The sequence below is a fragment of the Neoarius graeffei genome, chromosome 13 (assembly GCF_027579695.1).
Source record: "Neoarius graeffei isolate fNeoGra1 chromosome 13, fNeoGra1.pri, whole genome shotgun sequence".
NCBI classification, from domain to species: Eukaryota; Metazoa; Chordata; class Actinopteri; order Siluriformes; family Ariidae; genus Neoarius; species Neoarius graeffei.
The window spans coordinates 33,033,827-33,061,088 of NC_083581.1; the positions used below are offsets into that span (position 1 = coordinate 33,033,827).

The window sequence follows — 27,262 nt, forward strand, 5'->3', positions numbered from 1 at the left end:
AAAGGTGTGTAGTTCTTGGAGCTTCCTAGTAGGTACTTCCTCTCAATAAGTCTGCAGAACTGTTTGGTCCGAAAGCGTCCACTGATCACTCCATTGCAACAATCCCACAGATAACTTACCTGGAGAACATCTGAAAATTGTTCAGAACGCTGACGATTTTTTTTTTTGAGTGCTGACGGATACACCGAAGACGTCTCCGAGATCAGTATTCCACGCGCCAGCTACCGCACTTGTTAATAACAATAAAAACACCGCCTGACCACAAAGACCGTCAGCCAACAACTGGAACAAAATCACTCATGTTCCAAGAACCTGAACAACCTGAAAGCGTTCGACAATGTGGAAAATGACGTGCCGAGCCGTCAGCCGCTCGTTCCACAGCTCAAACTGTCAACTGCCTGTCAAAACATGCCATTATCAACTCGGTGTGGCAGCACAGGTAAGGTTTTCACTAAGCACGCCAGTGTTGGAAAGTCTGTCGCTAAGCACCACGGCTTAGAAAATCTCCAGCTACATTCATCACAGACAAGACATGCAGTACTGTGCAAAAGTCTTAGGCGTTTGTTTGTTTTTTGGGTTTTTTTCCACACAAACTTTGTTACAGATTTCTATTTTACGACTTCTACATTATCAAGTCAGTACAAAAACATTTTAGAGTTCCAAACGTTCGGGGTTTTTTTGTTTTGTTTTTGTTCCCCCCAGCACAAAATTAAATGTTACAGGGGGGAAAAAAAGTTTGTATCTGAGCAGCATATTACGTAAGAGAGCACTTTTCAGATGAAAAAAGAAAACATAATGAAGGCTACTGGGTTTCGGTGCAAAATGAAGAAGCGAGTGTGACAGTCAAAGTGTCCAGAAGAACTGGTTCTGGTTCTGTAAGATGCTCAGTAAAACCTACAGCTCATTTCCTTATAAAACTGCACTCATTGTACCTGGGACTACTATTTTTTTTTTCAAGCAAAGGCTTGACTCGTCTCACACCAAATATCGACTTTGTTCCATTTATTATGGCTTACTGATTACTGCTTACAGTACTTTTTTTTTTAATGCTGAAACAGGCGGCACGGTGGTGTAGTGGTTAGCACTGTCGCCTCACAGCAAGAAGGTCCGGGTTCGAGCCCCGTGGCCGACGAGGGCCTTTCTGTGTGGAGTTTGCATGTTCTCCCCGTGTCCGCGTGGGTTTCCTCCGGGTGCTCCGGTTTCCCCCACAGTCCAAAGACATGCAGGTTAGGTTAACTGGTGACTCTAAATTGACCGTAGGTGTGAACGTGAGTGTGAATTAGCCTGGGCCCGCCCATCCTAAGTGTGACGCAACACGAGGGCCTGTTGCGAGCTTAGTCTGGCCAGGCAAGCTATCTCCAGCTCTTCCAAGCTCCTGAAAAATCAGGAGCCAATCAACTTTGAGCATCTCCAACGGCCCTGGGTAGAGGCGTTTTCAAGGCAGTGACGTAGTAGAACTGCGACCGGAAGCCATAGATTGTTTACAGAATCTATGCCGGAAGCGCTTCATTCACTAGAAACATTACGAACATGGAGCAGCGGCAAGCCTTTGACACAGCGGTAGATGCTGTATTGAAAGCATTCAACGGGAAGTTCTCATTGAAAACAGAGCAAAGAGCAGCCCTGGAGGTATTTATCTTCTTCCTGTTACTCAAGCAGTTTCCGTCGCGTCACATACGTCAGAGGAAAGAGTGATGTGATTGGTTTAAGCTTCGTCACAGCCTTTTCTGGCTTCGACCAGTAGCAAACTGAGGCATTTCAGGGAGGCGGGTCAACCATGGGCTCTGGGAAACGGTTGGGCTTAATATCTTTGCCAGACCAAATGCTCGCAGAGCTTTGAAGTCACGTTAGCCAGACTAAGTGTGAATGGTTGTCTGTGTCTATGTGTCAGCCCTGTGATGACCTGGCGACTTGTCCAGGGTGTACCCCGCCTTTCGCCCGTAGTCAGCTGGGATAGGCTCCAGCTTGCCTGCGACACTGTAGGACAGGATAAAGCAGCTAGAGATAATGAGATGTTGAAACATTTTAAGTTATTTTTGGTCGACAGCATTTCTTTACATGTGCCTCAGACTATATATCTGTCCTGGTTCTCTACCAGAGCATCCTTACGAGTTATGTGTCGAGGTTGTAAGCCTGGGGCCCGAACCCTGCTGCTCTGATCATCGCCTGGCACCGACAATAGGGGGTTCAGTGATCTGAGAGAGCTTTAGGTGAGGAGATGAGGATGATTGGATGTACGTTTCCAGAACAAATCCACAGTTTTTCACCCTACGAAACATCATTCATGCTCTAATTAGATAAGTATGGCTGAACGACCCACTAAAACTCTAACGCAGTTTTAGTGAACGCAAATACACAAAACGCACATGGCATGGAGTATCAATTCTCCATAATACCAACCCTTTGGGGTACCTTGGGCAATTTTTACTCCTGAAGTGTGCAATAAATAATGTTTGCCCTATTAATAACCTATTATACTTGACTGTGATTGGTTAATATCCTGGCTGTAAGGTATATATTAATTATATGTTAGTATAAATACACAGGTGATTATAGGGAGAAAAAAAAATCAAACACGCTGACTGGTTGAGAAATTCGGACTATTTCTCAATCATTACCTTGAGCGACTCGGCAAAATGGCGGCCGATCACGGGGTCACCGCAAGTGAGGAAGAATTACAGATCATGAAAGAAAATGCTGTTTCTAAAAGCACTAACGATGCTACGAAGGTTGATCTAAAACTATTCAAAAGGTAAGGCGGGATTGTGATTTATTTTATTGATTTCAAAACAAAAGTATTTTTATGTGACTCGGCGTAGATATTACATTTGCATGCCGCTTTTGAAAACTGAAAAATTCTTTTTTAAATACTATTTTTTTAAATAAATCTGTGTGTTGAAACTCAAACGATTATCCACTGTAGGCTCAGTGAAGATCAGTCAACAATAACAGCGACTTCATCTCTGTTATTATTCACCGATATTCACTTCACCTTCAGCGAATAATTGTTAATTATTCTCTCCACATTCACTGGATATGAGCAATCGCGTGCTTTGACTGGCTACTCTACTACCAGCTCATATACCGTGAGTAGAGAAAAACAAAATTGCGGCGCGTGTTGCTGAACCGATCGAGGATGAAATAAAAACTCTACTCAAACCCCCCCCCCAAAAAAGGCAACAAAATATGGAATGAAAGTATTTGATGGTAAGAACGTATCTTTTTTTTATTATTATTATTTTTCAAGAATTATCATCATCACATTTTTCACAAATTGCTACCGTCACTTCGCCGGTTTGTTTACATTCTAAGCGGAAACTATTTTGTCGGACGTTTTGTACAATGTTTTTATTCATTGAATTTGCAAAAAAATAAAAATGCTCTGTTTGTCAAAAATCCAGTCAATGTGGTTCGAATAAAACAGTTATTCCACTCAATCTCGTTGGCTTATAGCCGACTCGGTGCTACGCGCCTCGTCGGCTATCAGCTCATGTACGACTCGATTTTATGGAATAACTTAAATAACCGTGTCTATAGTAAGACCTTACCCAGGGACTTGTATGCTAAATGCTGTACATAAAACAAAAAAACTTGTGTAATCATTGAAATGGTGACGTTTTCTATGACGAGATGTTTAGGCGTTATATTTATAAGGAGTCTCCAGCGTCAGAGCTTCATCACAGTCAGAGGTAAAGCTGCAATACCGGAAGCCTTCATAATGGAGGGCTTTGTGTGGCTTTGAGGTGATTGTGTTCAGTCTTAAGCCTCGGTCACAACCGGCCGTACGTGCTTCTACGGCCGGTCTACGTGCAAAAAACGCAAGAAACGCACGGAGGGCGCGCGTGAAACGCACAGAGGGCGCACGTGCGACGTGCTGATTTTCGAGCCGTAGACCGGCCGCAGAGGTTCTTTGTCATGTCAAACAAACTCTACGGGCGCTTACGTTTTTTTCATGTTGCAAGACAAACTTGCGGCCAACGTGCGTCTTTCTCCATGAACAAAAAAAAAAAAAAAACGCAGCAATTTGGGAAACGCCAAAAAATCGTACGTCCGGTTGTGACCTAGGCTTTAGGAATGTATCAAGCACAAAAACTTAAAATCTGCTTAATTGATTTGGACAATTAACTGGCCATCAAAAAAAAAAAAAAACGTACGTTTTGGGATAAAGGGTTGGCAGTCGGAGGGGTATTCAATGAGAAGAGTCAAAATTTCCATTCCATTCAATGAGAAGAGTGAAAACCCCTCCCACTGCCAACTCGTAATCCCATCAGGTCAAATGATCAAAACGGTTTGTCACAACGGGCAAGGTCATGATTTCCACACATTCCAACACAGTTGGAATTAACTGTTGTACTATTAATTCTTGTACTATTTTACTCAGTTCAGAGCCACAACCAACTGTCATTTTGCTCCAACTCCAAATTTTACTCTCTAAACTCAAGGGAGAGCAAAATTAGCTATTTTTGAGGAAAATACTTTTAACTCTGGGGGGGGGGGGGGGGGGGGGGGGGTCGCCCAGTCATTTTTCCTGTGTATACACTACGGCGCACAAATATCAACCGAGCTGCCAGGGCTCGAAATTAACTTTTTTTCTTTGTGTCCCCCAGTGGTCCCGAATTCTGTGTTGTATTGTCCCGAATGGAAGCAATAGTGTCCCCATTTTTTTCCTCTCTGAAATAACCAGTGGTTAATATTATCATATGAAGTTACTATTATATTTGTAACTATACGATTTTGAACCCTTTATATCATTTTTACAATAAGTCACAAAACACAAGTGACACATGTCCTATACATCATCTACTTCAAAATTACAGTTATTGCATTTTCAGTTTATTAAACTTTGGTGATCTCACTGTATGAATAGATACCGGTGTATTTAAAAGGGGCCAACTAGCTCATTCAGAAAATGTTTCAACCCCCTACATCTGCAGTACACTTTAGCTGAAAATAAGATCCCTTTTATGTTTGTTTCATCTACTTATACCTTGAATATCTGTTGGCATATATAAGGCCAACATCATTTTCACCATTACCGTTATCCATTTTTATGTAATATACCTGTTGCCCCATTCAGAGATGTTTTGAAAGCCATCAGCCATACCATCAATGGATGAAATGCACACCCATGTTGCAAGCAGTATAATAGAAGGTTTGACCCAAAAAACGAAATATTTTAATCCAGTCTACAGTGTAAAATAAAGGAAAAACGCCATCCAATCATATCGAGGTACCACCTCAAAATGATTGGATACTGACACGTCAATCAGACTGAAGCCCGCGACCAGCCCGGCCCTTCTGTGTGTGTGGGTGTGTGAGAGAGCGAGCAGAGTGTCACACAGAGCGCAGGATTCTCTCAGTGCGCTCCTTCCAAATAACGGGGATTTACACGAAAACGGAAGGAGATATTCACAAAATTCTTTCACAGTGAGCGCCACAAGGCTCTCCTGAACACACGGATGTAATTTTTTTTGTCTGTAGTGTAAAAAATGAGGTCACTAGAGCGAGTTAAAAACGAGTGACTTTTCTGCCACGTTTATAATGGGAGTCTATGGGGCTGCGCGGCTGTGCTTTCGTTACTTTCAGGCTTCTCATTCAAAAACAGTAAATCCTATCGCTCAGGTAGACACATTGTGTGAATCAGGACAAGTGTGGCTACTACTTTTGAGAAAATTATGTGTGTGGAGTGAAAATTGGGGCTGAAAACACAGTTTAAATGAGAAAGTTTGAGCTATTTTTCCAAGCTCTCTACACTCTAACTTAACGAGCTCCACTGGTGTGTAACGCAATAGACACCCATTATAAAGCCGGAATTTCTCAGGCTTTATAAGGGGGAGGAGGGGTGGAGACGCGGGGGGTGGGAGTGTTTCTTTTCAAAATATGGCTTGCGGGAACCGTTATTCCAAAATCTTGTACTGCACCTTTAATGTAGAACTTTTTTTCTAGATCTATTTTTTTTTCCATTGTCCCGGGATTGTCCCAGATATGATAATTTTGTGTCCCGATGACATTTTTTATGGTCCCCGGGACATCGGGACACCGTTAGTTTCGAGCGCTGCGAGCTGCTCATAATAAATAGAAGAAATATTTCCACTCACTCGAGCTGATCTTCGGCTGGATCGAGTCAAAGTAAAAATTATTTTTAAAAAAGGGCACCGCTCATAACTAGTGTCGCACTTCTCAAGATTGAATTGAATCGCTGTCCCGCATCAGGAATTGATTCATGAGTTGATTCGCTGTCCTGAGTCATCCAAAGCGCATAAAATCCGCATGCCATCTCGCAGCAAGTTTTACCTCCAAACAGTCTAAACTATGGCTGACGGATTTTATCCTGTTTATGGTGAGCGTTCTCACCGCGAAAGAGAAACCAATCGAAAGAGTCAAAGTGATCATCATGCCATGTGAATAGCAGAGATGCCTACCCCAAATTTTGAATTTCAGTATTCTTGAAAACATTTTTCAGTATTTTGGAATGACTTTCAGTAACATTAATTTATGCGCATTTCCATTATAAAGAGGTGTATATACCAATATGTTTAACATTTAAATTATTAAAAAGAACTGTTTTGTGTGAATTGAATAAACAAAACGCAAGCAGCCATCTCAATTGAATTTCCACTCAACAAATTTCTAGAGCATACAATTTCTCACATTTTTCTAAATACAATAGTGTTCCCTGTTTGCAGACATTACGGTTGACTACCAATCATTGGTATTGAATGTAACTCCTCAAAAGTATTATATTATATTGCCTGGCAAAATGTTCTACCTGTTAACGGATTCTAATAAAATTTTTTTTTAAATCTCTTATTTCATGCCAAAGAGAGTCCGACATTGTTATCTTAATGTCCCAATATATAAATACTTCAGCATAATGCTTCAGAAGAGACATTGAATAAAATGACATTTATAATTGTATTTAAAACAGTGGAATGATCAATTTTTTGCCACAATCCCAACAACACTAATCAAAAAATTCTGGTTTTGATCATACTACATGTACATTTGTACTTGCAACACTGAAAAGACTTTGAATTAAAGAAGTACAGCCAGTGTTTGATATTTCAGTGAATAAAAATCAGACATGTAAAAAGAAACTGAATAAGTTTAACTCACATTTCATGGCACTAATTGGCAAGTTCAACTCCAAGCACAGGTCAACCATCACTGCTTCAGCACGTGTCACGTTCCGTGTCTTTTCATCCACAGATTTCGTAAAAAACTGCTGGATACCCCCAGATTTACTTTCCGCCTGACTCGCCATTTCAGCATACTCCATATGCTTTTTGGAGTTGACATGCCGCGTGCAGTCATCGCGACCACCATGAGTGATGTTAAATGTCAGTTCTACACAGTTTGCAGTGCGCGCATCCATTGCCCTTTTGACTGGGTGTAATGCACGGCCATTCTACCGTATCGAAAATAGCGCGAACAAATGTGCGGAATCTGCGCATGTCACGCACAGCATGTGTGGTTGTCGTAAAAATAAATAGCCGTGAATCGCGCATGGATTGAAAAAGTCGCTTGGACATTTAAAAACAACTCACTGGAATTTTTTAAGACTTTATAAGAATTCCGTACAGAATAACACTGTTTGTTTGCCGTTAACATCGTATTTACGTAACTTTTCCGTACAAAATACGGCCAATCCGTACTAGTAGGCATCTCTGGAATAGTCTTTCATGTATGTGTAATTGCGTGCTCAGCGCGACGACTCCGGTGTGACCGAGTAAGGTGGCAAGTTTTATATGTTTCATCTAATTTAGGTCATTTAAAACCTATAATATTATTTGGCAGTGGGCACACAGGAAAGTATAAAAGTTTGTCAATATGTTCATCATGCTTGTATAATAAAAACTCGCAAAAGATATTAATCTAAATACATGACTCATTCTGAAGCTCTCGACCCCAGAGGGTTAAAATTCACTACAAAAAAAAAAATGATTTATAATTTAATACCTACAGCAAAAACAATGCTGATATTTTTCTTACAGTGGTCTCAGCTTACCGTTCCGCTGACTTTCACGTCATAAAGGCGTCCCCATTCGTCCTCGTGGCTGTCCACCATCATGATGCTGTCCTCCTCCTCCGTGCCCCACTCGGCCTGCAGGTTCAGACGCACTTCCTCCCCCAGAGAATGCATGCCGATGGCAGGGAAAAAGCCGCCTGGAGCCACGGGCACCACCACCGAGCCCACCTGCTCCATTAAAGGGATTTTTTTTCTGTCACAATTTGTGTACTAAAAAGACCAGACTATGGAAAAAGAAATAAACAGCTCCTGATCACAGGTTCCTTTGCCTGGGCTTTCTTTATCTGTATTGTACTGTAATTGCTTGCAGGCCATTAGTATTAAATGATTGCGTAGAACGGAAAGTCATAACGGGGCAATCATTTACGAGGCATGTGTGTGTCTTGTGCAAGAGCAACGAGAAGCTCATGCTGTGGAATGAAGCCTTGATTCCTGTTGGCCCTGAACTCGGCTGATGGAAAACACGGCCTTATTAACCGCTGCTGCTTTAGTCTTGGAGGCCCACCATGGGATGAGTAAGCATAACGATATGTAAATATTTGCTAGGGCGTTAGTGAAGAGGCCGTGAATATTATCAGCGTAAACAGTGCTTAGTGGTATCGCAGTGGGTTACATCACCGCGAAAGTATTAACACCCGTGCCACAGGCTACATGCCAAGCAAAGCTCGCTACCATCCAATTCATTTCAAGCTGCACTTCAGTCAAAGGAGGACACAAACACAGGAAGAGCAGAAATAAAGCCAGGAAGTCCTGATCCAAAACAGAAGGGTCATTTAAGAACAGCAAGGGCAGTTAAACAGACCTCTAGGGACGTTTGTGCAAAACGCTTTCAGGAACGGAGGAGGAGGAGGTCTGTGACGCGCTTGAACTCACCTCTTTGCCGTTCTTGGTGAAAAACACAGTGGTGAGTCCGGCGTCGAAAGCGTCTGCGTGGATCCCGCAGCCTATCCGATCGCCACGGTTGCACTTGGGGCCGAACTGCTGGCCGACAGGGTTGCCATTATACAGTCTGTGGAGGAGAGGAGAGATACGAGTCAGCAGACTTTGCAGCCGCAACCTCTGATTAGCTGCTCATCTGGAACACCAAGGCTGGGGAAAGAGGTTGAGAAAATTCCAACACATAAAAAAAAAAAAAAAAACCCACAAGGAAATTGAGGTTTTTTTTTTTTTTTTTTGGGGGGGGATAATTTATATAATTACACAAGTTATTAGGTTCGGGGTTGCTACCGTGTCAGGATGCGTCACGGTGTTTGATTAAAATGGGTTTTCATTTATTACCATCTCCTCAAATCATGTTCCGTCCTCCAGTAGCTCTTGTTCATTTTGTGTTTGGCTGTGACACAAAGGCCCTCTCTCGGGACTTCACCTAAATTATACTACAGCAACTTCCAGTTCTGCGGACGGACAGATGGATTGCTTGTTGTTTTATGAGAAATTAAAAAAAAAGAAATACAAATTACGGGGACTTAACCTTTCTGTCTCGTTTAGGTTCGTAACGCTCTTCTAATGATGCGAAAACATCTCATTCAAAACGAAAAAATCCTTTCATTTTTACTTGTGCGGTTTTAAATGGTCAATTCATACCGTGAACCTGTGAATCACCCTAATTATGTCCATGCAAGCTACCGTCAGAAACTTTTATTTGGTAATTGGCTTCGACACTCACTCAATCAATCAAAGAATAAAAAAAAAAAAAAAAAAGGCACAATACAAGATGAAGCACTTACTTCCCATCGTCAGCATGGTAAGCGATGGAGTGTGGCAGCCAGCCGGGCTGATGATCCAGCTTGTAGAACTGAGGAACCAGACCCACAGCGATCGTCCCTCGGACACCCGTGTCCATTATAGTCACCTGAAACGTTCACAACACAACACCTCAGGGCAATCCTGCGACTCTCGCATCATAGCAGCACGGGGCATTCAGAACTACCACCGACAACAATCTTTATTATTCTCTCCACATTCACTGGATATGAGCAATCGTGCGCTCTGATTGGCTACTCTACTACTAGGATATCAGCTCATATAGACCCCTTTCACTGACGCCACCCGAAACCGGAAGTAAACAGACCCTGCGCCATATTGGAAGACCAACAAACTCATGATTAGGGGGAAATAATGGCAGCGGTATGTGAACCCACGAGAATAAAGTGGAGTGGCAAACAACTTAGGCCCAATCCCAATTCTAATTTCTACCCCTACCCCTTCCCCTCCGCCCTTCCCCTTGAAACTGAGCTACAAGGGATAGGGCTTGAAATTCAACCCTTACGTATTGGGATAGCCCTTCAACGATCGCATACGTCATCGCGTACCTCCGTCAGCGTTTACGTTAGCAAAACGCGACCAAATGAGTCATTGGCTGCGACCAGCCGCTACAGTCAGAGCCAGAGATCTCTGCTGGCAGGGTGTGATTTGTTAACTAACACCACTGAATGGGATATCTTTGGCTCTTCGTGCACCACATCCGACAGAATGAGGTGTCAGAACACTCATGTAAACAATAAAAGCGAGAATAACAGAACAAAACGTACGCAGTAAAGCAACCGAAAACAATACTCACTCCCAAAGCTTTTTAGCAGCAGCTTGGATTTCAGAAAATCGCTGCTCATTCTCAGCTCGAAAGCGAATCAAGCGGCGTGTTTCCTCTGGATAACAACTTAAAACACGTAAATAATGGAGAAAATACATTTATGACAATCTTTCGCCGCGGGAACCGCCATCTTTCTGAAATCCGCATGAAATCTCGCTGAAATCCGCATGGCATTGTGGGAAATCACTCAAACCCCTTCGTTCGGAGTCAGCTCCAGGAAAATCTCCGTTTGGAGGGGTACAGAAGCCCTACCCCTTCCCCTACCCCTCCGCGTTAACTGGGATTGGGATACCCCTACCCCTTCACGTGAACGCGCAAAATGGAGGGGAAGGGCCAAGGGGTTGGTCCAAGGGGTGAAATGGGATTCGGCCTTTAACAAATCTGAGCTGTTTTATTTATGATTTATTGGCCCAACAGTAGACTTGAAAGAAACCTGTGTGAGACTTGGCAAAAAACTGTGGATATAATGGATAAGTCTGTGCATGATCTGCGGACACTTTGAGGTAAGCAAACGCAAGAAATTCAGATTTAAAACATGCTAAATTGGCCCCAAGTTGATAACTGTATGAGAAGCAAGCCTCCCAGACTTCTACAATTTAATAATAATAATAATTTAGGATGGTTTGGGGCTTGCTCGCTGCTGCCAGGTTGGTTGTTGAGTAGCCTGACTTTTTTTTTTTTCTTGCGTGTGGTATCATTGCTGACGCGAGGTTGTTTTTTGAACATGCCAATGTGGACACGATTTCCCCTGATGAGTTATGACTTCAGACGCGATGCGTGTGTGGAGTCCGCGTGATATGTGCGTAAGATAGGCTTCTCATGTGTTTGGAGATCCGCGCTCCAAGACAAGCGCAAGCGCGCCCCCCCCAAGGGAAAAAAAGGGACCCTCCGAAAATATCGGCATAGTTCGAACACTGAGTGTAGGCACTGGGTGTAAACAACAAATAGTTTACAATGTCTGGGTAGCAAACGGATGGCAGAATTGGTGTCAGGTCCTCCTTATGTTTCCATTCTCCCTTGCCGCGAGTCTTATCATATGGGTCAAACCTATCAATCACAGCCAGTTTCTCCACATACCGTGCCCTTTCCGCAGCTGGTAATGTACTCACATAACCCGAATTATCAGCCATCGTGTCACTTTACTCTCGCTCGTACTTTGTTTTATATTGTGAGTGCATGTACTTGGTCTTCCAATATGGCACCTAACAAAATCCCGCGGCGCGGTGACGTCATGTGAAAGGGGTCTATACTGCGAGTAGAGAAAAACAAAATGGCGGCGCGTATCGCTGAACCAACCGAGGACGAAATAAAAACTCTACTCGGGGAGAGGGGGGGAAAAAAAAAAAGCAGCAAAATATGGAATAAAAGTATTTCATGGTAAAAAAATTTTCTTCAAGAATTATTATTATTATTATTATTATAGCAGCATTTTTCACAAATTGCTCCTGTCATTTCGCCGGTTTGTTTTGTAGGACGCTTTGTATAAAAAGGTTTTATTTATTGAATTTGCAAAAAATTAAAAAGAAAAATGCTCCGTTTCTCAAAATCCAGTGAATGTGGATAGAATAAAACAGTTATTCCACTCAATCTTGTCGTATACGGCTTATAGCCGACTATCAGCCCATGTACGACTCGATTTCATGGAATAACTGTTATTTACCTCTTATTAGCGTTATTTAAATTTTTTTATAGATATTTTCCATAATACGTTTTAATAAAATAGACTGAGGGTACTGGCACATCGTCGCATCGAAAATTCGCCAAACTTGATTCAGATTTCTTGGAAAACATGGGAACTCGCTCCATTCACTTTGACTAATTGAATCACAACCTCCCACACAAGTCTTTTTTTGTTTTGTTTTTTAAATGACCTCCATAAAGGTCAGAACAACATTAGATTTACTATTCTTGAGGAAAGTTGGCCTCAGCAGAAAAGAAAGCTCGACCCTAATCCTCAAGGATTAATGTTTTTTTTTTGCTCTCTCTCCAGGAAAATGGCTGCCATGCAGCTGTTGGCTATTCGCATCTTCCTGCTCTAAAAAACTAAAAACCCACTGCCAGGAGTTAAAGCATATTCAAAAACTCAGAAAGAGGTACTACTTTCTGTTTGCCTCTTTCGAGGATCTTTCGAGAACACTTCCCCGAAGAGCGATGTCCGACACACAAGCTCTACGAGCACCCTGCTGCGAATTTAATGTGCCGAAGACGCGCTGCTCCACAAAAGGAGAACCCTGCTGTGAACTCGGGAACTGGAGAATTCCAGCCCCGGCTTCCAGACAAAATATTCAATTAGGCTAATAGAGAAAATTTCCACTTGACTAAGGACAAAATTGATTTACACACACACTTTTTTTTGGAGTGAAGTTGTTGAAACAAGGGAAAGAAAGTGGTTCAGCAGAGTGTGTGTCAGAATCGAGGCTGATGGGTGAGCGGGTAAGCATGCCGACTCGGGGGAGGTCAAAGGAGGTGAACTAAAACGTCAATGAAAATGCAACGAGGAAATATGATCATGCCACTGACGTATATTCCACCAGACACACAACCTTTACGAGGGTGAGAAGAAATAAGCTACTTCCATACTCCAAGGACTCGGGAGATTCTCCCAGAACCATGCGTCAGAATCAGATGACCCGTGTTACCCAGTATAGCATGAGCTTTGTCGATCACAATCGGTGAAAATGTCAAAAGCTTAACAGCGTGATTAAAAGACACAGACGCTGTATAGTGACGTCTTTTACAACGCCGCAGATAAAGTACATCCATAATCCAGCAAAGAGCATCACTCGATGCAGCATGTTTAATATAATTTTTATTCACTTTACTTTTTCCTGAGGGAGGCACGGTGGTGTAGTGGTTAGCGCTGTCACCTCACAGCAAGAAGATCTGGGTTCGAGCCCCGTGGCCGGCGAGGGCCTTTCTGTGCGGAGTTTGCATGTTCTCCCCATGTCCGCGTGGGTTTCCTCCGGGTGCTCCGGTTTCCCCCACAGTCCAAAGACATGCAGGTTAGGTTAACTGGTGACTCTAAATTGACCGTAGGTGTGAATGTGAGTGTGAATGGTTGTCTGTGTCTATGTGTCAGCCCTGTGATGACCTGGCGACTTGTCCAGGGTGTACCCCGCCTTTCGCCCGTAGTCAGCTGGGATAGGCTCCAGCTTGCCTGCGACCCTGTAGGACAGGATAAAGCGGCTACAGATAATGAGATGAGACTTTTTCCTGATCATGAGGTCATTAGAGAAGCGGCACAGAGTTTAAAAAAAAAAAAAAAACCACACACACACACACACAAATGTCCAAAGTCAAATATAACGACTGAAATAAGAGGGGTGATGCGAGGTCAAATACTGGAGAGAGGGAAAAAAAGGTTTCTGTGAGAAGAGGTTTATTTAGTATTTACAGAAGGAGTCTCCAGTGCTAGTGCTTTGTCATAGTGAGTCAGGTCAAGCTACACTTTTTCCACCACAGAATGGAGGATTTTGTGCTCGCGCTCTCTCTCCCTCTCGCACATGGGGTCTCAGGGTATTTTCTGGCACTCTAATGATTTCAACAAATCTAAGCAGTATTTTCAAAGTCATTATTTTTTGTATTCAGCACAAGTTCAGCTACAATAATATCTCTGTAGTCTGTACTGTACGCTACCGTTCAAAAGTTTGAGGTCACCCAGACAATTGTGTTTTCCATGAAAAGTCACACTTTTATTTACCACCATAAGTTGTAAAATGAATAGAAAATATAGTCGAGACATTTTTCGGGCCATTTTGAGCATTTAATCGACCCCACAAATGTGATGCTCCAGAAACTCAATCTGCTCAAAGGAAGGTCAGTTTTATAGCTTCTCTAAAGAGCTCAACTGTTTTCAGCTGTGCTAACATGATTGTACAAGGGTTTTCTAATCATCCATTAGCCTTCTGAGGCAATGAGCAAACACATTGTACCATTAGAACACTGGAGTGAGAGTTGCTGGAAATGGGCCTCTATACACCTATGGAGATATTGCACCAAAAACCAGACCTTTGCAGCTAGAATAGTCATTTACCACATTAGCAATGTATAGAGTGGATTTCTGATTAGTTGAAAGTGATCTTCATTGAAAAGAACAGTGCTTTTCTTTCAAAAATAAGGACATTTCAAAGTGACCCCAAACTTTTGAACAGTAGTGTACTTTTTCATGATTGTACTTTTAAAAAAAAAAATAAATGAAGGTGTTGTAAAAAGCAGTTTTAGAGCGGTGTTGGAATATGTGAAAAACATGACGTTTGATCTTCACTTGACACTTCAGGTGATTCTGTTCAGTCTTAGGAATGTATCAAACACAAAAACTTAAATCTGCTCCACTGATTAGGACAATTAACTGGCCATCCAAAAAAAAAAAAAAGTCCTATTGTTTTGGGATAAAGGGTTGGCAGTGGGGCGGGGGGGGGGGGGGGGGGGTGTTCAATGAGAAGAGTCAAAATTTCCATTCCATTCAGTGAGAAGAGTGAAAACCCCTCCCACTGCCAACTCTTAATCCCATCAGGTCAAATGATCAAAACGGTTCGTCACAACGGGCAAGGTCATGATTTTCACACATTCCAACACAGTTCTAAAACTGCTTTTTACAACACCTTCATTTATCTGGTATTGGACTCGATTTAGTGCGTCCTGAAATGAATTCTTGTACTATTTTACTCAGTTCAGAGCCACAACCAACTCTGTTACTCACTCATTTTGCTCCCACTCCAACTCCAAATTTTACTCTCAACTCAAAATCGAGCAAAATCAACTATTTTTGAGGAAAATACTTTTAACTCTTGGAAAAATTGCTGTCATTTTTCCTGTGTATACACTACGGCGCACGCATATCAGAAATATTTACATTTACTCGAGTTGATCTTCAGCTGGATCGAGTCAAAGTAAAAAACAGGCACTGCTCATAATCAGTGTTGTGGTTCTCAAGAATGAATTGAACCGCTGCCCTGAATCATCCGAAGCGCATAAAATCCGTGTGCCACTGTCCTCCACCATATTGAAAATCATCAATTTTTTTTTTTTTTTAAATCGTCTCAACTCAGGAACTCGGGTATCCAAATCATTTCCAAAGTTCCCACTCGAAATTACAAGCTGAGATGGCGTTCATGTGCAACTTCCAACTTTCGGCAAGTTGTATTTATCATCATTCTGACTTCTTTTCTGTCACACGATCTCGCTCACCTACCATGCCTTTAAAGGAGAACTGAAGTCATTTTTAAACTTGCTTTATTTCTTAATTAACGTCTTATTCAATTACGTTTTTGGTTTTAGTAACCTTATATCGTGACTCGTATTGGCAACTAATCGCAATATTATACTTATCGGCCTGTTCGGTTTTTAGCCATTTACAAATTTAGTTCGTTTGGTCCGCGGCAGGCGTCGCTTATCCGTGCGATCTTCACGAGACTTGTGCAAGACTTCGAAACATCAAGCGTCAGCCAGGTGTCAGTGCCACCATTTTGAAAATTGTTTTCCAAACGAAGTATTGCACAAAAACAAGTTTAAATGATGATTACTGCCTACTTTTTTTTCCAAATTTTCCTGACTGCTATCAAAACAAACAAAACTTCCGGTTTGATTACAACAGCATTCGAAAAAGGGTGCGCGCATCTTTTGACAACGCTGGCAGTTGTTGGTCACTTTGATTTCCGCTGTACGTTTACGGCCATTGCTTTGACATATGGACTGATATTACCTAGCATATTTCAAAACACTCATAACTTGCTATAGCAGTGACAAAATAGCTATCAAAAACGCACTCTTATTTAATAAAATGAGAGAAATAGAATTTTGATAAAAAAATTTTTTGCCTTCAGTTCTCCTTTAAACCCCATTTTTACTAAGGATGCCAATAATTCTGGACTCGTCTGCATCCCTTCAAAGAAGCCAACCGATGAGGAGATCACAATGCTGAAGAAGTTTTTGTTTTGTGCAATGAGAATCGTGTTATTTTTGCAAAAAATGTTCGCCCTACTGTCCAGAAATCTCAAATCTGAATCCTGATGATGTTATCGCCATCTGGAGCTGGGGATCCAAGGGAGCAAAACTGGCGTCCGTGTTGGAGGGATGGTACACGCCCTCTCCCTGTCAATCACAGACAGTAACCAACCGTGAGCTTCCGTGAGCTCATGTATGTGGAAAAGTGCGGATAGCTCTTTCTTTGGAGTGTGCCTTGCGATGCAGCTGAAGAACTGACCTCATCATTACATGCTGCTGAATAAACCTGAACAGTAAAAGCTTTCATAGGTCATTTTAATTGCCTTCTTAAAGGAATGGAGGTCAAGTTCAGAATTATTGGCACCCTTGGTAAACCCAGGTTCAAGAAAGTTCAATTAATTGTGAGAGAGGTACTTTGTTTAAAGTGCCATTCCACCATTGGATGTATTCTTTGGCATAAAATACAATATATTTTATGACAACATGACTAGACAGAGCTAGTTTAGCTTCAAAATGATATATGAAACATAATTTTTTGACAATGACAAGTATATTAATTTTGCGACCAAAGTCACCTACCCTTTTAATTTCCGCGCGGTAGTGAAACGTGATGTCATCGGCAGGTTCCCCTTCTTGTGTACCACGTCGGTCTATTTTTAGACCAGGAAACCCCCAAAGTGAGAGAGTCATTTCTCCTCGTATATGGGGGCCAAAAAAATTGCGAAAATTTTTGAGTTAATCTTTCAGTTAGCTAGATTTATTGGTATTAGCTAGATTTATTGGTATTATTTTTATCGCGTTCTATCTGCCATTGCTGATAATCTGTGCCACGTCACGTGGTACACAAGAAGGGGAACCTGCCGATGACATCACGCGCGGAAATTAAAAGGGTAGGTGACTTTGGTCGCAAAATTAATATACTTGTCGTTGTCAAAAAATTATGTTTGATATATCATTTTGAAGCTAAAAGATTTCTCTGTCTAGTGATACCATTTATATATGTTGTCAAAATATATTGTATTTTATGCCAAAGAATACATCCAATGGTGGAATGGCACTTTAAACCCAAAGGGCCACAAGGGAGTCTTTTGCATTGTGGAGCCACACACACACACACAGCACTGTGGACAGGGTGCTACTTTCCAGCTTCATTGTCCATGTGGAGATAGAAGTTTATCAAACCATGACGAGCTGCCAGCTACCTCAAACCAGCATCGTAAATCACTCAGGACATGCCTTCACCCAAAGCCCAAATTACAGCCACCACCACCACGAAGGCTTTTCCATATTAAAATCACCTGCATGCTCCTTTCCCAAATGCTATTTTATGCCAAAGGCATCACCCATATCAGCTTGAGAAGTGCAGCGTGTCCTGGAAATGTTCCAGCTGTTCCTTGAGGCTGCGTGTGGCACAGAATGGACTTGTTAAGGGTATTCTTCACAAGAAAAACGACCTCTTGACTCAGAACTGTGACTCATGTTTCACTTGAGCGTGTCATTTTGATCTACTATAAATGGTATGAATAACAATTGCTTGACATGTTCTTAACAGAAAACAGGACAGGATGAAGACATGAAAATCACAGGTCGGCCTTTCTACGTACCACTTGATCCTCTAATAACCTGCATATGGGATGTAATAGGTTCAAGACTATTTTTTTAAAGAGGTACTGTGTAGGTCTGTTTCAAATGGAAAACTGCTAAATTTAGCAAGTGTTGAGAAATCTCTGAATCAGAAGGGACACTTGGTTTTACTGAACCTTGGAACATGAAGAAGAAAAAAAAAAACAGAGTGGAAAAAAGGGCGTGCTCGTTGTTATGTAATCGACATGCTTCAAGCTTGTATTCAATTTGCATCTGAAATTTGTTTCTGTATCTAGATGAATGGAAATGTATGATGTGTTGATGTTCCCGTTTTTGGTTTCTCTTAAAACAAACCTGGGTTCGATCTCAAAAACATCCAACTCAAACAGTAGCAAGAAAGAGAAGGAAAGAGATGATGAAGGAATTCGAGTTCAGCACTGGGGTGACATTTAAAGTCTCAAGAAAAGGCAGCAGAAAAACGAAAGGGGAAAGGTGAAGAGGGTCAGATTAAAAAATAAATAAAAAACCACAATTACACAATATGTGCAAATGAGGTGTGAATGCAATTAAATGTGCAGACACTTGCGTCCCTAATAAACTTAAATCCACAGTCAGACAGATCAGACTTTGATTGATTTCTGTTCTAGAAGTAAAACGCTTCGCTCACTCGCACCTCACTGACTGAAAACCCGACTCTAATTTCATCTTCACGTTAACTGCTCATCCTAGAGGTTCACATACTTTTGCCACTCACTGATATGCCTACTTGGTCAGTTGTTTAAGGAAAAATTATCCAATATCAGTAAGTGGCAAAAGTACATGAACCTCTAGGATTAGCAGTTAATTTGAAGGTTAAATTAGAGTCGGGTTTTCAGTCAATGGGATTACAAATCAGGTGCGAGGGTTTGCCCCGCTTTATTTACAGAACAGCGATCTATCAAAGTCTGATCTTCACAGCACGTGTTTGTGGAAGTGTTATCATGGCACGAACGAATATTTATAAGCACCTCAGAAAAGAAAAAAAAAAAAAAAAGAGTTGTTGATCATCAAGCTGGAAAAGGTTACAAAACCATCTCGAAAGAGTTTGGACTCCAACAATCCACAGTCAGACAGATGGAGGAAATTCAAGATCACCGTTACCCACCAGGAGCGGACCAAGAAAGATCACTCCAAGAGCAAGGCGTGCAATAGTCCGTGAGGTCACCAAGGACCCCAGGGTAACTTCTAAGCAACTGAAGGCCTCTCTCACATTGGTTAATGTTCATGTTCCTAAGTCCACTATCTGGAGAACACTGAACAACAATGGTGTGCATGGCAGGGTTGCAAGGAGAAAGCCACTCCTCTCCAAAAAGAACACAGTTTGTTGTTTTGGACAAGCCAAAAGGCTATCAGAAACATTTTGTGGACAGATGAAACCAATAGAGAACTTTTTGTTGTAAATGAGAAGCATTATGTTTGGAGAAAGGAAAAAACACTGCATTCCAGTATAAGAACCTTATGACATCTGTGAAACATGGTGGTGGTAGTATCATGGTTTGGGCCCGTTTTGCTGCATCTCGGCCTGGACAGCTTACAATCATAGGTGGAACAATGAATTCTGAATTATTCCAGCAAATTCTAAAGAAAAATGTCAGGCAATCTGTCCATGAACTGAATCTCAACAGAAAGTGAGTCGTACACCAAGACAATGAGCCTATGTATACAAGTCATTCTACCAAAGAATAATTAAAGAAGAATAAACTTAACGTTTTGGAATGGCCAAGTCAAAGTCCTGACCTTAATCCAATAGAAATGTTTTCCCCTCATGTGAAGGGAAAAACCCACCAACATCCCACAGATGAAGCTGTACAGAGGAACGGGCTAAAATTCCTCCAAGCCGACGTGCAGGATGAATATCAACAGTCAGCAGAAACGTTTAGTTGCAGTTACTGCTGCACAACTGGGTTCACTTGTGTGAAAATCTGATATTTTAAGTCATATTTATGCAGAAATATAAATTCTAAAGGATTCACAAACTTTCAAGCACCACTGTAAATCATAAATGACATACAAGTTGTCTTGAGATATAAAACAGTGATTGTACCAACATTTCAGATAATGCAGAGGTCATGAGTGAACAAAAACAGTGAAATTAAAATTTCAGAGAAACGTGCGTTATATTATGGAAGCGTATTGCTGCCACACCAGGAGGAAGAATGAGCCTGACCGGCTGGAGGCAGCTTGTAACCATGGAGCCACCCGTGAAACAGCGTGATTATTACATACATATTACATACAGTGTCATCCACCTTGTTCAATAACCGTAGAATCTCTCAACCCAAGCATGAAATAGGACATCATTCTTCCTCCTTATGGCTGCTCCTGTTAGGGGTCGCCACAGCAGATCATCATGATCCACATGTGTGATTTGGCATACTTTTTTTTTTTTTTTAAAACACACCAAATACCCTTCCTAACACAACCCTCCCCAATCTATCTGGGCTTGGGACCAGCACCAAGTATGCACTGGCTTGTATAACCCCAGTGGCTGGGTACTTTACCTAATCTGCATGTCTTTGAAATGTGGGATGAAACCAGAGAACCCAGAGGAAACCCATGCACACACGGGGAGAGAACGTGCAAACTCCACACAGAAAGGCCCCTGTCAGCCGTGAGGTTCGAACCTGGAACCTTCTTGCTGTGAGGTGACTGTGCTAACCACTACACCACCGTGCCGCCCCATAAATAGAACTTAATTAAATCATGTAAATAAGCCATATTACCTAGTTTATTTCCCCTCGTACTACCCAGTTTATTCCCTCCCCGTACTACCCAGTTTATCCCCTCCCCGTACTACCCAGTTTATTCCCCCCCGTACTACCCAGTTTATTCCCCCCCGTACTACCCAGTTTATTCCCCCCAGTACTACCCAGTTTATTCCCTCCCCGTACTACCCAGTTTATTCCCTCCCCGTACTACCCAGTTTATTCCCTCCCCGTACTACCCAGTTTATTTCCCCCCGTACTACCCAGTTTATTTCCCCCCCCCGTACTACCCAGTTTATTTCCCCCCCGTACTACCCAGTTTATTTCCCCCCCGTACTACCCAGTTTATTTCCCCCCCGTACTACCCAGTTTATTCCCCCCCCGTACTACCCAGTTTATTCCCCCCCGTACTACCCAGTTTATTCCCTCCCCGTACTACCCAGTTTATTCCCTCCCCGTACTACCCAGTTTATTCCCTCCCCGTACTACCCAGTTTATTCCCTCCCCGTACTACCCAGTTTATTCCCTCCCCGTACTACCCAGTTTATTCCCCCCGTACTACCCAGTTTATTCCCCCCGTACTACCCAGTTTATTCCCCCCGTACTACCCAGTTTATTCCCCCCGTACTACCCAGTTTATTCCCCCCGTACTACCCAGTTTATTCCCCCCGTACTACCCAGTTTATTCCCTCCCCGTACTACCCAGTTTATTCCCCCCGTACTACCCAGTTTATTGCCCCCGTACTACCCAGTTTATTCCCTCCCCGTACCACCCAGTTTATCCCCACCCATTACCCAGTTTATTCCCCCGTACTAGCCAGTTTATTCCCCCCCGTACTAGCCAGTTCCCCCTGTACTAGCCAGTTTTTCCCCTGAACTACCCAGTTTATTCCCCCGTACTACCCATTTTATCCCCCCGTACTACCCAGTTAATCCCCCGTACTACCCAGTTAATCCCCCCGTACTACCCAGTTTATTCCCTCCCCGTACTACCCAGTTTATTCCCCCCGTACTACCCAGTTTATTCCCTCCCCGTACTACCCAGTTTATTCCCTCCCCGTACTACCCAGTTTATTCCCTCCCCGTACTACCCAGTTTATTCCCCCCGTACTACCCAGTTTATTCCCTCCCCGTACTACCCAGTTTATTCCCTCCCCGTACTACCCAGTTTATTCCCTCCCCGTACTACCCAGTTTATTCCCCCCGTACTACCCAGTTTATTCCCCCCGTACTACCCAGTTTATTCCCCCCGTACTACCCAGTTTATTCCCTCCCCATACTACCCAGTTCATTGCCCCCATACTACCCAGTTTATTCCCTCCCCGTACCAACCAGTTTATCCCCACCCATTACCCAGCTTATTCCCCGTACTAGCCAGTTTATTCCCCCGTACTAGCCAGTTTATTCCCCCCGTACTAGCCAGTTTATTCCCCCCGTACTAGCCAGTTTATTCCCCCCCGTACTAGCCAGTTTTTCCCCTGAACTACCCAGTTTATTCCCCCGTACTACCCATTTTATCCCCCCGTACTACCCAGTTTATTCCCCCGTACTACCCAGTTTATTCCCCCCCGTACTACCCAGTTTATTTCCCCCCGTACTACCCAGTTTATTTCCCCCCGTACTACCCAGTTTATTTCCCCCCGTACTACCCAGTTTATTTCCCCCCGTACTACCCAGTTTATTTCCCCCCGTACTACCCAGTTTATTTCCCCCCGTACTACCCAGTTTATTTCCCCCCGTACTACCCAGTTTATTTCCCCCCGTACTACCCAGTTTATTTCCCCCCGTACTACCCAGTTTATTCCCTCCCCGTACTACCCAGTTTATTCCCTCCCCGTACTACCCAGTTTATTCCCTCCCCGTACTACCCAGTTTATTCCCTCCCCATACTACCCAGTTTATTCCCTCCCCATACTACCCAGTTTATCCCCACCCATTACCCAGCTTATTCCCCGTACTACCCAGTTTATTCCCCCCGCACTACCCAGTTTATTCCCCCCGCACTACCCAGTTTATTTCCCCCGTACTACCCAGTTCATTGCCCCCGTACTACCCAGTTTATTCCCTCCCCGTACCACCCAGTTTATCCCCACCCATTACCCAGCTTATTCCCCGTACTAGCCAGTTTATTCCCCCCCGTACTAGCCAGTTCCCCCCCCCGTACTAGCCAGTTTTTCCCCTGAACTACCCAGTTTATTCCCCCGTACTACCCAGTTAATCCCCCCGTACTACCCAGTTTATTCCCCCCGTACTACCCAGTTTATTCCCCCCCGCACTACCCAGTTTATTCCCCCCCCCGCACTACCCAGTTTATCCCCCCCCCGCACTACCCAGTTTATCCCCCCCGTACTACCCAGTTTATCCCCCCCCGTACTACCCAGTTTATTCCCTCCCCGTACTACCCAGTTTATTCCCTCCCGTACTACCCAGTTTATTCCCTCCCCGTACTACCCAGTTTATTCCCTCCCCGTACTACCCAGTTTATTCCCTCCCCGTACTACCCAGTTTATTCCCTCCCCGTACTACCCAGTTTATTCCCTCCCCGTACTACCCAGTTTATTCCCTCCCCGTACTACCCAGTTTATTCCCCCCCCGTACTACCCAGTTTATTCCCCCCGTACTACCCAGTTTATTCCCCCCGTACTACCCAGTTTATTCCCCCCGTACTACCCAGTTTATTCCCTCCCCATACTACCCAGTTCATTCCCCCCGTACTACCCAGTTTATTCCCTCCCCGTACCACCCAGTTTATCCCCACCCATTACCCAGCTTATTCCCCGTACTAGCCAGTTTATTCCCCCCCCCCGTACTAGCCAGTTCCCCCCTGTACTAGCCAGTTTTTCCCCTGAACTACCCAGTTTATCCCCCCCCATACTACCCAGTTTATTCCCCCCCGTACTACCCAGTTTATTCCCCCCGTACTACCCAGTTTATTCCCTCCCCGTACTACCCAGTTTATCCCCACCCATTACCCAGTTTATTCTCTCCCCGTACTACCCAGTTTATTCCCCCATTACCCAGTTTATTCCCCCCCGTACTAGCCAGTTTTTCCCCCGTACTACCCAGTTTATTCCCCCCGTACTACCCAGTTTATCCCCCCGTACTACCCAGTTTATCCCCCCCGTACTACCCAGTTTATCCCCCCGTACTACCCAGTTTATCCCCCCCGTACTACCCAGTTTATCCCCCCCGTACTACCCAGTTTATCCCCCCCGTACTACCCAGTTTATCCCCACCCATTACCCAGTTTATTCTCTCCCCGTACTACCCAGTTTATTCCCCCATTACCCAGTTTATTCCCTCCCCGTACTACCCAGTTTATTCCCCCCCATACTACCCAGTTTATCCCCCCCATACTACCCAGTTTATCCCCCCCCATACTACCCAGTTTATCCCCACCCATTACCCAGCTTATTCCCCGTACTAGCCAGTTTATTCCCCCATTACCCAGTTTATTCCCTCCCTGTACTACCCAGTTTATCCCCTCCCTGTACTACCCAGTTTATCCCCACCCATTACCCAGTTTATTCCCTCCCCGTACTACCCAGTTTATTCCCTCCCCGTACTACCCAGTTTATTCCCTCCCCGTACTACCCAGTTTATCCCCTCCCCGTACTACCCAGTTTATCCCCTCCCCGTACTACCCAGTTTATCCCCACCCATTACCCAGTTTATTCCCTCCCCGTACTACCCAGTTTATTCCCTCCCCGTACTACCCAGTTTATTCCCTCCCCGTACTACCCAGTTTATTCCCTCCCCGTACTACCCAGTTTATTCCCCCCCGTACCACCCAGTTTATTCCCCCCGTACCACCCAGTTTATTCCCCCCGTACCACCCAGTTTATTCCCCCCGTACCACCCAGTTTATTCCCCCCGTACCACCCAGTTTATCCCCACCCATTACCCAGCTTATTCCCCATACTAGCCAGTTTATTCCCCCCGTACTAGCCAGTTTATTCCCCCCGTACTAGCCAGTTTATCCCCCCCGTACTAGCCAGTTTATCCCCCCCCGTACTAGCCAGTTTATCCCCCCCCTGTACTAGCCAGTTTATCCCCCCCCGTACTAGCCAGTTTATCCCCCCCCGTACTACCCAGTTTATTCCCCCCCGTACTACCCAGTTTATTCCCCCCCGTACTACCCAGTTTATCCCCACCCATTACTACCCAGTTTATCCCCACCCATTACTACCCAGTTTATCCCCACCCATTACTACCCAGTTTATCCCCACCCATTACTATCCAGTTTATCCCACACCTCATTCAAACCATAGATTCAAATGAGTAAAATTATCACATTATAATGCGATGCCAAGCAATCACATTATAACATGAAAATATTGTTATAAATGTAAAAATATATTTTGTTATAAACTTTTCATATTATTACGAGACACTGATTTGTTTTTTCCTGGTGTGGCAGCAATATGCTTCCATATTCTATAGACCCGGCTTCATTTAAAAAAAATAAATACAAAATAAAAAAAAAAAGGCAAAAATCTTAGACATTATCGTTCATCACCAATCATCACTTCTACCTGCAATGTCTTGCCTTAAACCCTGCACTGCTGCCATTACTTACCTCAAAGTAACAGTTTCCTTTTGATAAAGGCCGTGGAGCCACATAGCAGCCAACTTCATCCGAGTTCCCTTGGTAACTACAGCAGGGAAAATTACAGCACTTTAGAAACACTTTATAAAGGGCACTGTTGCTATAGGTACTTCCATCCTTCCACCATGATCACGTCTCAATTTTTCATGAGTAATCGGGGGTTATTTTTTTTTAATATACTGAATACCAAAAAAGGGATTATTAAAAAAAAAAAAAAAAATCAACTATTAACTAGGATTCATTAAACAAGTCAGAATATTATAAGTGCTGATATATCTTTTATAAATGACCACTTGTTCAAAATCAGACAGAAACTCATGTTACTTTATCAAATTTCTACAGCTTCACAAATATTTTGCTAATGTGCATCAGCGTGAACACAGAACCGATGGCCTCTATTGTTCAGAGAACAATCTGAAGCATTTCAAGCCCTTACTGATTAAAATTAATCAAAGTCAAATTGAAAAATAACGACCAACATCCACTAAATCAAAGACAAGAAGGGAAACTCATCACGAGATGAAATATTTCCAGTGTCTAGAATTGACTCTGAATCACTGAATCATTCAGGGAGTCAACTCTTTTAGGATGCGACAGTTAGTGTTCATGTTAAAATGTACCTGCATGCTAAAAGCTGCTTTCACACGAAGGAGACAACGGAGTTATTACAGTAATGTTGATACAAAGCTGTCCAAACGCAACCTGACCTTCATGTTCGCAGTTTTGTCTCCAATTGACTGTGACAGTGACATGGAAAATATGGCATTTTGTGTTTTGTGGAATTCGGACACCATATTGCGCAAAGGCTGTTTGTTTTTCCGATGCGTCAAACATGTCTTTCATCTTTTGCTGAGCAAAAAAACAAAGCAGCCCATAACATTCGCTGAGATTATAATTATTTCAGTCAGTGAGGTTTTTGCGAGAGGCAGGCCTTGTTTGCGTTTTTGAGAAGAGCTGATGGCTTGGCCGCACGCACGCAGGCACGCACGCCACTTTTCAGTCGCGGTTCTACGGTGCTGATGGAGAAACACATGCACGCTTCGGTGTAGGGATGAACTGACTGACATTTTAAAAGAAACCATTTGAGCCACAATTGACGCTAATGCCGAGTGCGCAGGTGGTCGGAAATGAACAAAACTGCCTGAACTGAGGAATAGTTGGTCGGATGGAAGATAAACGAACACTTAATTTCCGAGGTGCTATTTATGGCAATAAATAAGAAGGAAAGCCATGCACTTGTCTTCCATTAGTTTGATTTAATTAACTTGGAAAGTGATTTAATGAGGCCACGGCATTGGGAATTAAATTACGTATGCAGGTCTGAAGTGCAGAATTTTTTGCCCATTTATGGTCAATTCTAGTCAGAATTCGTTCACTTGTACTGGTTGCTTTAGTGAAGACAAGTCAAGGCTCGTTATGTTCCTCCGATACCTACTAACAAGCACTAGTAGATGTGTAGACTATTCGAATACATTATGATAGTGAGGTGGGGAAAAAGAAAGCAGCTAAATGTAGTCCGAATCTATTTCCATGAAGCCAATTCTACTTTACCCTGTATGAAGTGTAGAGGTGTACATGGGTCTGTCGCTTTCTTCTTCTCTTTTTTAAAGTCACACTCTCGTCCACTCTCAGAGGAATTCTGACTGATCCTGCTCGCTTAGACACAGGCCCCGAGTTCAATCGGTTCCATGCTGTGCACTCGGAGTTGCAGATGAGCCACCAGGTCATTTACAATGTCTTACAAAAAGTATTCATCCCCCTTG

At 43.2% G+C, this 27,262-nt stretch overlaps 1 protein-coding gene across 2 annotated transcripts in view; it reads right to left on the reverse strand.

The window, feature by feature from the left end:
- Window positions 1-27,262, reverse strand: part of spryd3 (SPRY domain containing 3) — a 128,644-nt gene that overhangs the window by 75,766 nt on the left and 25,616 nt on the right. The window contains exons 3-6 of one of the 2 annotated variants that reach the window (XM_060936777.1): window positions 25,470-25,545; window positions 9,757-9,881; window positions 8,903-9,038; window positions 8,009-8,197 (exon numbers count right to left, since the gene is read on the reverse strand). In XM_060936777.1, coding sequence (XP_060792760.1) covers window positions 8,009-8,197; window positions 8,903-9,038; window positions 9,757-9,881; window positions 25,470-25,545 — 526 coding nt within the window. The remainder of the gene's footprint in view (window positions 1-8,008; window positions 8,198-8,902; window positions 9,039-9,756; window positions 9,882-25,469; window positions 25,546-27,262) is intronic. The other variant, XM_060936778.1, reaches the window with a different exon arrangement.